At 45.8% G+C, this 14,102-nt stretch overlaps 1 protein-coding gene across 1 annotated transcript in view; it reads left to right on the forward strand.

The window, feature by feature from the left end:
- Positions 1-5,975, forward strand: part of LOC110526997 (D-glucuronyl C5-epimerase B) — an 83,775-nt gene extending 77,800 nt beyond the window's left edge. Inside the window, exons 5-6 of the mRNA XM_036981399.1 lie at positions 4,281-4,573; positions 5,100-5,975. Of these exons, the coding sequence (XP_036837294.1) occupies positions 4,281-4,573; positions 5,100-5,831 (1,025 nt within the window). The 3' untranslated portion in view covers positions 5,832-5,975. The remainder of the gene's footprint in view (positions 1-4,280; positions 4,574-5,099) is intronic.
- The last annotated feature ends 8,127 nt before the right edge of the window (positions 5,976-14,102 follow it).

Raw genomic sequence — 14,102 nt, forward strand, 5'->3', positions numbered from 1 at the left:
AGTGAGGTTGGATGGAGAGCATTTGTGAACAGCAGTTTTCAGTTCTTTCCACAGATTCTCGATTGGATTCAGGTTCTGGACTTTGACTTGGCCATTCTAACACCTGGATATGTTCATTTTTGAACCATTCCATTGTAGATTTTGCTTTATGTTTTGGATCATTGTCTTGTTGGACGACAAATCTCTGTCCCAGTCTCAGGTCTTTTGCAGACTCCATCAGGTTTTCTTCCAGAATGGTCCTGTATTTGGCTCCATCCATCTTCCCATCAATTTTAACCATCTTCCCTGTCCCTGCTGAAGAAAAGCAGGCCCAAACCATGATGCTGCCACCACCATGTTTGACAGTGGGGATGGTGTGTTCAGCTGTGTTGCTTTTACGCCAAACATAACGTTTTGCATTGTTGCCAAAAAGTTCAATTTTGGTTTCATCTGACCAGAGCACCTTCTTCCACATGTTTGGTGTGTCTCCCAGGTGGCTTGTGGCAAACTTTAACCGACACTTTTTATGGATATCTTTTAAGAAATGGCTTTCTTCTTGCCACTCTTCCATAAAGGCCAGATTTGTGCAATATACGACTGATTGTTGTCCTATGGACAGAGTCTCCCACCTCAGCTTTAGATCTCTGCAGTTCATCCAGAGTGATCATGGGCCTCTTGGCTGCATCTCTGATCAGTCTTCTCCTTGTATGAGCTGAAAGTTTAGAGGGACGGCCAGGTCTTGGTAGATTTGCAGTGGTCTGATACTCCTTCCATTTCAATATTATCGCTTGCACAGTGCTCCTTGGGATGTTTAAAGCTTGGGAAATCTTTTTGTATCCAAATCCGGCTTTAAACTTCTTCACAACAGTATCTCGGAGCTGCCTGGTGTGTTCCTTGTTCTTCATGATGCTCTCTGCGCTTTTAACGGACCTCTGAGACTATCACAGTGCAGGTGCATTTATACGGAGACTTGATTACACACAGGTGGATTGTATTTATCATCATTAGTCATTTAGGTCAACATTGGATCATTCAGAGATCCTCACTGAACTTCTGGAGAGAGTTTGCTGCACTGAAAGTAAAGGGGCTGAATAATTTTGCACGCCCAATTTTTCAGTTTTTGATTTGTTAAAAAAGTTTGAAATATCCAATAAATGTCATTCCACTTCATGATTGTGTCCCACTTGTTGTTGATTCTTCACAAAAAAATACAGTTTTATGTCTTTATGTTTGAAGCCTGAAATGTGGCAAAAGGTCGCAAAGTTCAAGGGGGCCGAATACTTTCGCAAGGCACTGTATATATGTGTGTGTGTGTGTGTGTGTGTGTCGCTCAGGGTAGAATACTTATTGACCAAAATTACAACTTTAGATTTTTATTCATTTGTAAATATTTGTAAAAACATAATTCCACTGACATTATGGGGTGCTGTGTGTAGATCTGTGACACACAATCTCAATTGAATCCATTTTAAAGTCCGTCTAACTCAACATAATGTGGAAGTCCAGGTGTGTGAATGAAGGTAATGTATGTATTAGTGCACCTGTGCTGCAGACAACCTATAGCATAGTGTCTCTCTCAACCCCGGTGATGTGCATCAGCAGACAACCTATAGCATAGTGTCTCTCTCAACCCCGGTGATGAGCAGCATCAGACAACCTAGCATAGTGTCTCTCTCAACCACGGTGATGAGCATCAGACAACCTAGCATAGTGTCTCTCTCACCCCCGGTGATCAGCAGCATCAGACAACCTAGCATAGTGTCTCTCTCACCCCCGGTGATCAGCAGCATCAGACAACCTAGCATAGTGTCTCTCTCAACCACGGTGATGAGCAGCAGCATCAGAGAGGAGATGGGATCTCGTCTGTATTCCCAGCCCATCATTTATTGATGGCAGAGTAATCACAGGGCCACAGTACAAATCCACTTACTCTCTGGGTTGCCTTAAGTAATGGATTTATGAGTGCATTAAAGAGCTGTAGAAACCTGGGGCCCTGCCTGCCAGCCTGACTGTCTCTCGGTCTGTGCCTGCCTGACTGTCTCTCGGTCTGTGCCTGCCTGACTGTCTCTCGGTCTGTGCCTGCCTGACTGTCTGCGCCTGTCTCTCTGTCTGCGCCTGTCTCTCTGTCTGCGCCTGTCTCTCTGTCTGCGCCTGTCTCTCTGTCTGCGCCTGTCTCTGTCTGCGCCTGTCTCTCTGTCTTACTCTTGTTTTCTCTGACTGAGGGGGCCATCCCTCTGCCTCTCCTTTTATCTCTTTCTCGTGTGCACTCTCTCTCTCTCTGAAAGTTTAACAGTGCCTCCTCCTCTGAGTGTTTTCAGAGTGCTGTGGGGTGCAGACTTAGTAGGAGGGAGGGAGCCAGGCTTAGCCGCTGACAAGGAGCCTGAACAGTTTGGGATAAGTTCAGAAGATGATCTCTGTTTGGAAGGAAGTGGGTGTGTCTCTACATATACAGTACCAGTCAAAAGTTTGGACACCTACTTATTCCAGGGTTTTTATTTTTTACAATTTTCTACATTGTAGAGTAATTGAAGACAATTACTATGAAATATGGAGTCATGTAGTAACCAAAAAAAGTGTTAAACAAATCTAAATATATTTGAGATTCTTCAAAGTAGCCACCCTTTGCTGTGATGACAGCTTTGCACACTCTTGTGTGCAAAACCCTTGAATGAGTAGGTGTGTCCAAACTTTTGACTGGTACTGTATGTGTGTGTGTGTTAGGGATTCAACATTTTCCTAGTAGTATTGTCAAACTGTGTGTTTCATGCTGGGCTGCTGCCTAAGGAAGTGTTGCAGTGCGAGATGTGGACTGAATCCAGACCAAACAGAATTCAACAATATTCTAAAATGTATTGAACTTATCAGTAGGGAACCAACTAAATGTATAAAAGCATGTATTCATTTGCCCAAGTTTATCATGAACAGAGTGATTCTTATTTCCTGCAACTTTCTGATGAGGCAAGGAGAATTCCTCCGTCCCAATGCTGTATGGCCGGTGTGCGCCGCTATCACTGTGTAGCCGTTAGCGATGATGCTAATGAAAAATCTCCCGATAGATGGAAAGGCCTTCTCAAAACCATTCTAAATGAAATGTTAACTACAAAGTAGCCTCTGTTTACCTGACAGAATATCATTATTATTTACATCAATCCAGTGGGTATAAGTATTAAACTCTACCCACGTGTGACAATGCAAATGTGTGCTACAAAAACCTAGCTGAACAGCCTCTTGCTAGGTGCACACTGGAATTAAAGGGTGACTACACACTCAAATTTTAAAACATTTTCCCAGACCTCAAAAGTGGTCTTCTGATGTGGTTTAGTATTGTTGTTGACTTAGAATATCCCATTTTTAATTGTTTTAATAAGTGGGATTTTTGAGAGCGAAAAACCTGAAAAACAATGAAGTGAAAAACAGAACCAATTACTGAATTTTTAAAATAATTTTTACATATTTATTTTTAGGGGTGTAATTAGGATATGGGCCAAGCAGCACCGTGGTCTATTTTCATTCTCTCCCCACTATCTCTCTCTTTCTCTCCCTACTATCTCTCTTCCCCTGTTCTCTACCCTCTCTTCCCCCTCCCTCTCTTCCCCCAGTCACTCTTTCTCACATACATACTAACCAGGATCCCATAGGGGGGACTTTCTCTCAGAACCCATACATCTGTTGGAGGGGGGGGGGGGGGGGGACTTTCTCTCAGAACCCATACATCTGTTGGAGGGGGGGGGGGGGGGGACTTTCTCTCAGAACCCATACATCTGTTGGAGGGGGGGGGGGGACTTTCTCTCAGAACCCATACATCTGTTGGAGGGGGGGGGGGGACTTTCTCTCAGAACCCATACATCTGTTTGGGGGGGGGGGACTTTCTCTCAGAACCCATGCATCTGTTGGAGGGGGGGGGGGGGGGGGGACTTTCTCTCAGAACCCATGCATCTGTTGGAGGGGGGGGGGGGGGACTTTCTCTCAGAACCCATGCATCTGTTGGAGGGGGGGGGGGCGCGACTTCTCAACGTTCTATTACAATGCAAGCCTACAGAAAGCTGTCCTTAGAATGACACGGTAGCTCTTTATGATGCTGCATGTTTAAGACAAACTGTCTTTTTTCTAAATGCAGCGCTTTGTTACAAAATAAATCCAACGTCACCATCTCCCTCACCCTGTTCTTAACCATGAGAACAAACCCAAATACACACATTCTCATTAGTTCAGAGAACGATGGACCCTAGTGACTACCAGCACTGTGAAGAACTGTGAAACCATTAAACCCACCATGTTGTTTCTCCCTCCTGTCACTACAGAGAACTCTGAAGGTGTCTCCCTCCCCCTGGGCAACTCCAAGGACTTTATCATCTCCTTCGACCTCAAGTTCACCTCCAACGGAAGCGTGTCTGTGGTGCTGGAGACCACGGAGAAGGGCGCGCCCTTCATCATCCACTATGTCACCTCCGCTCAGCTCATCGCCTTCAGCGGCCGCGACATCACCTACGGCATCGGGCCCCGTGCTGCCTGGTCCACGGTCACCCGGGACCTGCTGACTGACCTGAGGAAGGGCGTGGGCCTGTCCAACACCAAGGCCGTCAAGGCCACCAAGGTTAGCACCTTCAATCTTAATTGTGTTAGAGCAGGGCTCTCCAATCCCCAGTTGATTCAGTTTGTCAACCAGCTAATTATTAGAATCGGCTGCAGTAGATTAGGGGTGTAGTGAAAAATCCTACAGGAGGGTGGATCTTCAGGAACAGGGTTGTAGTGAAAAACCTACATGATGGTGGCTCTATAGGAACAGGGTTGGAGATAAAACCTACAGGAGGGTGGCTCTCCAGGAGCAGGGTTGGAGAGCCCTGCTGTAGAGAAACAACGAAATGTATAGAAACAATAATGCATTTTAACCAAACAATACATTTTAACATGTTGGTTAAGACCATAAGATACTATTTACAGTATTAAAATAAAAAATATGTTTTAAATGTTAGTTACCAAATCAGCATATAACCCATAAGGTTATAAAGTACCAGAAATGTAGAAGTTGTGTGAATCTTGGTAGGAAGAGTTAATGTTCCTATCATGTTAAACATGGCTTCAGTTAAATAAAACAACCCCCCCCCCCCCCTTGTTTCCAGGTGATGCCTCGGCGGGTTGTGCGACTAATAGTCCGTGGGCGCGGTGCCATCGACAACGTCACCATCTCCACCACGGCGCACACGGCTGCTTTCTTCGCCGCCAGTGACTGGCTGCTGCGCAACCAGGACGAGCGTGGCGGATGGCCCATCATGGTCACACGCAAGCTGGGCGAGGGCTTCCGCCCGCTGGAGCCTGGCTGGTACTCCGCCATGGCGCAGGGCCAGGCCATGTCGACTCTGGTCCGCGCCTACCTGCTCACCAAGGACCAGACGTACCTGAACGCTGCTCTGCGTGCCACCGGCCCCTACAAGCTGCACTCTGAACAGCACGGCGTCAAGGCTGTCTTCATGAACAAGTACGACTGGTACGAGGAGTACCCCACTACACCAGGCTCCTTCGTGCTCAACGGCTTCATATACTCGCTGCTCGGTCTCCACGATCTGGCCGAGACGGCGGGCGAGAAACTAGGCCGGGAGTCTGGCCTGTTGTTCTCCAGGGGCATGGAGTCCCTCAAGGCCATGCTGCCACTGTATGACACGGGCTCGGGCAGCATCTACGACCTGCGGCACTACATGCTGGGCACAGCCCCCAACCTGGCACGCTGGGACTACCACACCACGCACATCAACCAGCTGCAGCTGCTGGCGTCCATCGATAACGCGCCCATCTTCCGGGATGTGGTGAAGCGCTGGAAGAGCTACCTGAAGGGGGGGCGGGCCAAGCACAACTAGGAGCCGGTCCTGGACCATGAACTCTATGGGGAGGTGTGGGAGGGAAGCGGGTGGTATGTGTGTGTGCACATCTCTCTGTGTGTGTAGCCTACGTAGCTATGTGTGTGTGTGCACATCTCTCTGTGTGTGTAGCCTACGTAGCTACATGTGTGTGTGCACATCTCTCTGTGTGTGTAGCCTACGTAGCTACGTGTGTGTGTAGCCTACGTAGCTACGTGTGTGTGTGCTCATCTCTCTGTGTGTGTAGCCTACGTAGCTACATGTGTGTGTAGCCTACGTAGCTAAGTGTGTGTAGCCTACGTAGCTACGTGTGTGTGATCTGGTTACAGAGAAGGTGAAAGGTGTGTTCAGTCTAAAAGCGCTGAATGTTTGCGGTGCCGTTCGTCCCGGGTCTTATTTTTGCCACTGTAATTGCAGCTGTGGTCTATTCCGAGCTAGCTGTTGTAATTATGTGCAAACGTAGCTTCAGGGAGTGTGTCTGTGTGTATGGGAGAAAAAAGGTGCCCCCCTCCCCCCCCCCCCCCACCCCATTTGTCTCTTCACTCATCAGGAAGCTACAGAAGAAGAATGTCTTGAGTGGGTTTATTGAATAGCTTTGTTCCCACACTTTATTCCTTCACTCGTCTCCCCTGTAATGTTGACCTGTGTTTTGGGATGGCTGAAGAACTAGCTGACTGAAACCATACTGTAAATACTAGATGGAGGATGATATGAGTCTAATTTATAAAGACTCTTTTTGGAGGAGAGTCTTTATGAATTCTGAATGTTGGATCAGGTTTTCCCCCGACCGACCAGTTTCCCAACAACATTGATAATGGTTGTTTTGAACGTACCAAATGTTATTTGTTGTTCTATGAGAGTAAATAGTCCACCGATTGGTGTTCAGAGTAGAAAGATAAGGAGCTACTATCGTCATTGGATTATCATGAGTAACCCCAGATGTAGAATTTGTTTATTTTAACCCAACCTAAAACATCATTGTCCAATAAATAGATCTGACTTGCGATCAGCAGCAGGGTAGCCTAGTGGTTAGAGCATTGGACTAGTAACCGGAAGGTTGCCAGTTCAAATCCCCGAGCTGACAAGGTACAAATCTGTCGTTCTGCCCCTGAACAGGCAGTTAACCCGTCATTGAAAATAAGAATTTGTTCTTTAACTGACTTGCCTAGTTATATAAAGGTATACAAATAATAATTAAAAGCTCTTAGGGGCAGCAACTTCTCACCCCCTCTAGAAAACATCCCATTCCCATAGGCCTCATAACCACCTCACCACAATCTCATTTTGGGGGGCGAAGATTGAACCCTGCGGAGCCCCGTAGTCCTAATCTGTTCAGGGGCGGTGTCCGTGTAGCTGCTCTCAGGTCAGTTTGATTGCTCTGGGACACGGGTTGTATTTCAGCCCAGCAATGGGAGGCAGCATCCCTGATCCCCGGCCACAACTAGCTCCCATTACAGCTCCCTGGGGTCGGCCCATCATCCTTCACATACTGGAGCCAGAGGCATTCGCTATAGTCGTTACATTACCTCCTATCTTTTCCCATTGCCAGGAAATGGCCGCCCTCCTCAGTCTGAGACTGGAGCTCTGTTCATGTCCATTATAAATCCATCTTGAATTCATACTTAGTGATTTCACAAATTATAATTTCACCATGTGGTGATTTTTGTGAACCCTCTCCAGTTGTGAGTGTCTGATCAGCAAATGAAATGTAGATGAATGTAACATCTCATTGAATATTGTTATTGTTTCAGTAACACTGACATCATAGCCTATTTTACATTCATTGTCAGAAATACTGGCTACTACACTACATTTTAATTACTCTATCAGTCATCTGGAAATTATATCAATCATTTGCTAATCAATACACTACAATTCTGGAAACGCGTGTGTGTGTCTGTGCGTGTGTGTTAGAGAGTGGGCAGATTGAGGCGTCATGTTGTTCGAGGAACACTGTCAACATCTGTAGTTTCTCAACAAGAACATCGCCGGTGGCTGAGGTTGTTTTAAACGCAGCCCTAATTCTTGGCACACGGAGACGCTAGCGGAAAGCAAGCTAATGACAGTCGGTCTTTCTCCCATCCGTTAGCATGCGTGGGCTCAGGCCTGTTTAATCTGGCCTATTGACAGGTGGATGTGAGTGCAGAGGGCTGCAGAGCCACCTCTAATTCAGACGGTTAATAGGCTTGAGTCTTGAGAGCCTGTCGGTGGTGCAGCCGCGGCAGCAGGGAATGATTCAGCTTTTAACTGACTGGTAAACAATGGCTGGCCAAGACGAAGGAGACGGTTTCACTTCTGACTGATATGGAGTCAGATCAAAGATTGTTTGTGAGAAGGATTTTCTGCAGCTGTGGTTCAGACGGATCGGGTTTCACCGTCTCCGACCGGCTACAGGAATTCTAAAGTGCGTAAGGGGATTGAAATGTTTTTTTGTTCAAAGGACCATTTCTCCCATTTTCCTAAATGACTTTTGAACTTGGTAAAGGACTGAATCTGACGACTGCAGTGACGTTGGCCCTCGCTCTTTGAGGGGACGCCAATGACATGTATAAAATAATGAAAGGAAAAGCTACTGCTGGTGTGAGTCGGGTACTGCTGTCAGAGAGGAGACAGTAAGAAGAGTGTGAGCTCCATGTTTTCATTAGAACATGCAGAGGAAATGGTTTAGTCAATGGGGGTTAACCTTCATTTACTCTCAGTGAAATTCACTGTCAGTCCAGGTGCAGTAGTTCTCAAACTCAAAGCCCCAACCTTGTGTTTCCTAGCCTGGTCCCAGATCTGTTTTAGCACGACAATGACCATAGGATTTCACAAGACGGCACAAACGCATCTGAGACCAGGTAGTGTGTGTGTGTGTGTGTGTGTCTACCTGTGTGTGTGTCTACCTGCTCCATCTGATCTCCCAGGTTCCATGTCAGTCACAGGGTTCAGATGGTCACCTCTTCACCCTCTGTGACCCTTGCCCTCTTGTGCCCTGCTCTGATTTCATTCTGGAGGCCAAGTCATTGTTTGCTGAGAAATTGCACTCTGAACCTGTCATAACTTGAGATCCCCCTGATTTGGATATTCAATGGATATTGTTTGATTCTCTTAATCATTGGTTGATCATGTCTATTCAATCTCATTTCTTCACATGAATACCACTATGCATATTTCATACTTTGCCGGGACTAAGAATGAAGTCCATTCTTTAAAGGGATATTGGGACAGTCAGGCGTACCAATAGGGCCTGTGTTGATTGAGCGCTTCATTTTGTTCATACCAAAGTCTTTAAATGTCCAGGTTGTTTGAGGTGTTCTTCATTTTTTTTGTTTCTGCAGATTTTCCAGGAAGCATTTTGTTTGTCAGTCTCCAGTCTGAGATATCACAAGATGACAAACGATAATGCTTAAACAAGAGTTTCTGCCTTCCCCTCCTCAGAGACAACGGGGGGGGAAATCGACTGCCTTTTGGGAAAATGTAGTTTTCGAAATGTAGATTCTAATAGAGTCGGAAGTTCTAGTTAACAGAAGACGTGTAAAACTCGCCTGTCTAATGGGATGTGTGCAACCGTACATCTAGTGTTAGTGCTCGGTCACATTTCAAAGGGAAAAACAGGCTCCTAACTGCAGATTCTCCTGGAAGGGGGTTGTAGTTTACCAGCTTGTTTTGTTTAGCGTTGGTTTACATGGTGGAAGGATTTGCTTTAGGGTCAGCTGTTTTGTTTAGCGTTGTTGAGTAAAGCACAATCACAGGCTCCATTCGTTGGTCTATATTTCTGTTGGATTTAGTTTCTTCTGGACAATGTGCAACGCCTTCCTTTTGAAAGCTGCTATTGTTTTTCACTGTGTAAAGGAATCTTTCTAGTCGTTATTTTCTCTCCTTTTCAACTTGATTCTTTCCACTATCCTGTAAATTGACATGTGCGGATCACATGTGACTTATGCAATAAAATGTAGACTGGGTCCCAGCTGCCGAGGGGGGCCCAGAGAGCGGTTGTACAGACAAGCACAATGTGCACATGCTACCATTTTTTTAATGCAGAGGAAAAGTGTTTATATATAAGAGTGAATCTTTGTGCTTAAAAAGTCGCTTTTTAAAGTTGTAAAATAAATACATTTTTCTTAATGTTGACGTCCAATGATCTTTCTTCAAATATGCAACCCTGTTCCTGTTTAATACTCTTTTTAATTGCGTAGAAGATGAATCAATCAAGGTGTATCAAAATGCATTGTCGTTTCGGACGAGACGATTGAGTTGCAATCCGATAGTCTACTTTCATTAACTGATCAGTCCTCTACACAAACCTGAGCAGGAACCTAATGGATGGAGCCCGGGTGAGTTTAAGCACATTGAATTGGAAACTCATTGAGGAACGCTCGACCTGAGCTCAGCAGAGCTCCCCTCTCCTGACATTTATAGACTTCAGCCCTTCTCTCTCTCTCTCTCCACAAACCCTAATGATATTACCTTTCCTCCTGACAGCCAGTTTGTCTCCCAGCCCTTTAATTAGGCCTTTCCCAGACTCCAGGCTTTGTCTCTTTATTGGCCCCATTGGCCCTCCCTCCACAGGACCATCCACATCCTTCACCTACTCTAGTGCCATTCAGATGGCTCTGATAGCATTAGAGGAGTTCATGGTGCTTTGAGAATCCGGAGACCCAGGAGTGGAGCACTGCAGCTGGGTTCATTTCACTGTCTGTCTGATCAGATTAGCTCCAGGGTGACCCTACGCTCATTGGGTTTGGGTCCGTGTGAGGCTTTTTGTAGATGGGGTGGGGAGGGTTCAGTAAAGCAGATTAAAGCAGAGGAGGTAAGAGGTGAGTGAGTGAAAGAGGGAGGTAGAGGGGGAGAAAGGAAGGTAGAGGAAGCCTCGAGGCATCACTTCATTGTGTAAGACAGAGTTTATGAAGTCTTCGAGGTAGCTGGAACTCTCTCATTAGGAAGGTAGAGGAAGCCTCGAGGCATCACTTCATTGTGTAAGACAGAGCTTATGAAGTCTTCGAGGTAGCTGGAACTCTCTCATTACATTTGATTTTCTTTTTCTAATCTTTGCTTGGTTAATGATCCCCCTCTGACCTATTTTGAACACCGATGCTCATCTAATTCAGAAGCAGAATAAACATTATCGAATGCAGATAGTTTCAGCAATATCTATTTCAGACGATGGAACAGCAGAGAGAATCATTAACCAAAGACCATGTGATCATTCCCTGATTGCTGCCGTTGATTTACCAAACCAGCTAATTAGTGTTTTGCTTTGTCTCGCGGCTCTCCTCTTATAGGCATTGTACTGAATAATATAGTGCATTATGCCACTAACTGGCAGCTGTGTCAGAGCCGGAGGTGACCTCGGTGGCGAGGCTGCCATAACCGTGCCCCAACCAGAGAGAGGGAGCGACCTGAGCTGCTTACCCACCATCAATTATGAATCCGGTCGGGCAGACTGGGCCAGGGAGTGTCTGTCTGCCAGAGACCCGACCTCGCCAACAGACTCCAGAACACCACAACCAAGCAGACGACCCAGTCCAACCTACCTGCTACTGCCAACCTCCAGTCACACACACACTAGGACCTACTGTATTGTAATGAATGTGCTGCAAGATGCCACCTGGTTTATGCTGATGTTACACTAAAGCCCTGTTTCCATTGGCGCTTTGAAATTAGGGCCAAATTAGGCCATCACTGGGGGCTCTGTTTTGCCTCCAGAAGAGGAAGGTGTTTAGCCTCAAGTAGATTTCTCTCAACAGTCAATAGTGGTTGTTACGCACCAACGGCTTCTGTCCACTGCATGTGGTGGAAACCAAATGCTAGGTTCAGGTTGCAACCTACTGGGTTGTGGCCAGAACCATTGGTCTTTGTTTGGGTTGGTCACAGGGGAATTCTTCATTGTAAAAGCTATAGGTGGGTCAGGGCCTCTGGTAGATTTGGTCTATTAGGTCCCATCTGTTGCTATTAGAAGTCGTATCAGAAACCGTAGGAAATGTCCATCACTGAGGATTCCCTCTCTCTTTCACTACAGTGGAGCTACTGTGGCTATGCATCGTTGGTACAGAAGATATGCTGAAAGATTACTGTTTGTCAGAGGACACAACGAACTCAAAGACTGGATCATGGTGCAAGTTAAAGACGCTAGTAGCAACTGATTTAGTATTTTTCAACCTACATCGCCAGGCTACTGACGCTATGTTACCACAGCAATAATTATTTTTATATGGCTTCTGGGGGTGTTCAGGTGATCAACGTTGTTTTTTATTGGTCATTATAAGCCGTCACTGTAGTTGAATGAACACATTTGACCAAAACAATCCAGACATACTCAAAACCATGATGCTAATACCGATATTAGGCGTTAGGATTCCCCAACCTGTGAGGTAAGGTAGGCTTCTGAGCTGTTCACCTTGAGGACCTTTCAGAAATCCACCCTGTAATGTTTCCATATGAAAAGACTGACATCTTGTGGTAAAGTGTGATATTGCAGGCGTGGCAGTGAGCTCGAGTTTTATTCACCTGTCACATGTATTATAGTAGGGAAGAGGGTTGAACTCTCCTGAAAGACTGTCTGGAATTCAACAAACTACCATTCATTTTTTTTTTTTTATGTTTGATGACTCATTATTTGCAGCAAGAATATGACATTTCCATTATGAGGTCAAATAATCTCATAACAGTGATGTTTCTAAAACATCCAGAGATCTATGCTCCAAATGTCCAACAAGCTGGTTTGGATTTAGCCAACTATTTAATACAATTGCATAAAATGTATAAGTTATTTCAGTCTCAGTGTCCTGAGTCTCTCAGGGGTCCCAGGTGATACTATATGCAAGGATGCCATGAACCCGGAGTCCACCATGAACCCTGTGCATTTCAACACAGGAAGAGTCCACCATGAACCCTGTGCATTTCAACACAGGAAGAGTCCACCATGAACCCTGTGCATGTCAACACAGGAAGAGTCCACCGTGAACCCTGTGCATGTCAACACAGGAAGAGTCCACCATGAACCCTGTGCATGTCAACACAGGAAGAGTCCACCATGAACCCTGTGCATGTCAACACAGGAAGAGTCCACCATGAACCCTGTGCACGTCAACACAGGGAGAGTCCACCATGAACCCTGTGCATGTCAACACAGGAAGAGTCCACCATGAACCCTGTGCATGTCAACACAGGAAGAGTCCACCATGAACCCTGTGCATGTCAACACAGGAAGAGTCCACCATGAACCCTGTGCATGTCAACACAGGAAGAGTCCACCATGAACCCTGTGCATGTCAACACAGGAAGAGTCCACCATGAACCCTGTGCATGTCAACACAGGAAGAGTCCACCATGAACCCTGTGCACGTCAACACAGGGAGAGTCCACCATGAACCCTGTGCATGTCAACACAGGGAGAGTCCACCATGAACCCTGTGCATGTCAACACAGGGAGAGTCCACCATGAACCCTGTGCATGTCAACACAGGAAGAGTCCACCATGAACCCTGTGCACGTCAACACAGGGAGAGTCCACCATGAACCCTGTGCACGTCAACACAGGAAGAGTCCACCATGAACCTCCTGCGCACGCATTTCTATCCGAAATGTTCAGTGAGCTAAGGGCCACCACCTGAACTTTGACCCCGAGAGGTTTGGAGAGTGTGTGACGTTTAGAACGGATGCATACTCAAACCACAATGACATCATCACTGTGAAAGTCTGTGTCATTTTATCAACCTCTTTTGGAGAATTGGGTGGGAAAACTTGCACATCAAATTGACATCTGGCCAATGAGTGATCTTCTCTTTTGAATGTAGGCTACCAACGTGGTCTCGGAGCATTTCATATTATTCTGTACGTCAATCCGAGACAATCCGAGACATGGTTGTATTATTTAGTGGAAGTCTATCACCTATTTTGAATATGTTACGAATTGCAATTTGTAGAATATGCTACGAATTGCCATTTGTTGTGGCTAAAGCTAACCCATCCACCCAGAACAACCACCCTCCTTTCGTTTTTACCTCAAGTAACCTGTCTTATGTAACCATACCAAACGTAACATATCAAACTCATTTGAGTGTTCCAGATTGATATTTACTATGTTACGTCTACTCTGAGACCAGTCTGAGGCTACTCACGTGTGTAAAGTGTAGGCCTGTAAACATAAACGTTTAATATGCTCTATTTTCCCTGTTTTAGTTTGTGTGTCGGCTAGGTCTAATGATACAGTGTGCATACTAATTTACCTGTTGTGACAAAGTGTGTCCGACTCTTAATCAGTGAAATTCGGGATACAATTGGCTGAAT

Source organism: Oncorhynchus mykiss, chromosome 6, assembly GCF_013265735.2.
Source record: "Oncorhynchus mykiss isolate Arlee chromosome 6, USDA_OmykA_1.1, whole genome shotgun sequence".
Lineage (NCBI taxonomy): Eukaryota > Metazoa > Chordata > Actinopteri > Salmoniformes > Salmonidae > Oncorhynchus > Oncorhynchus mykiss.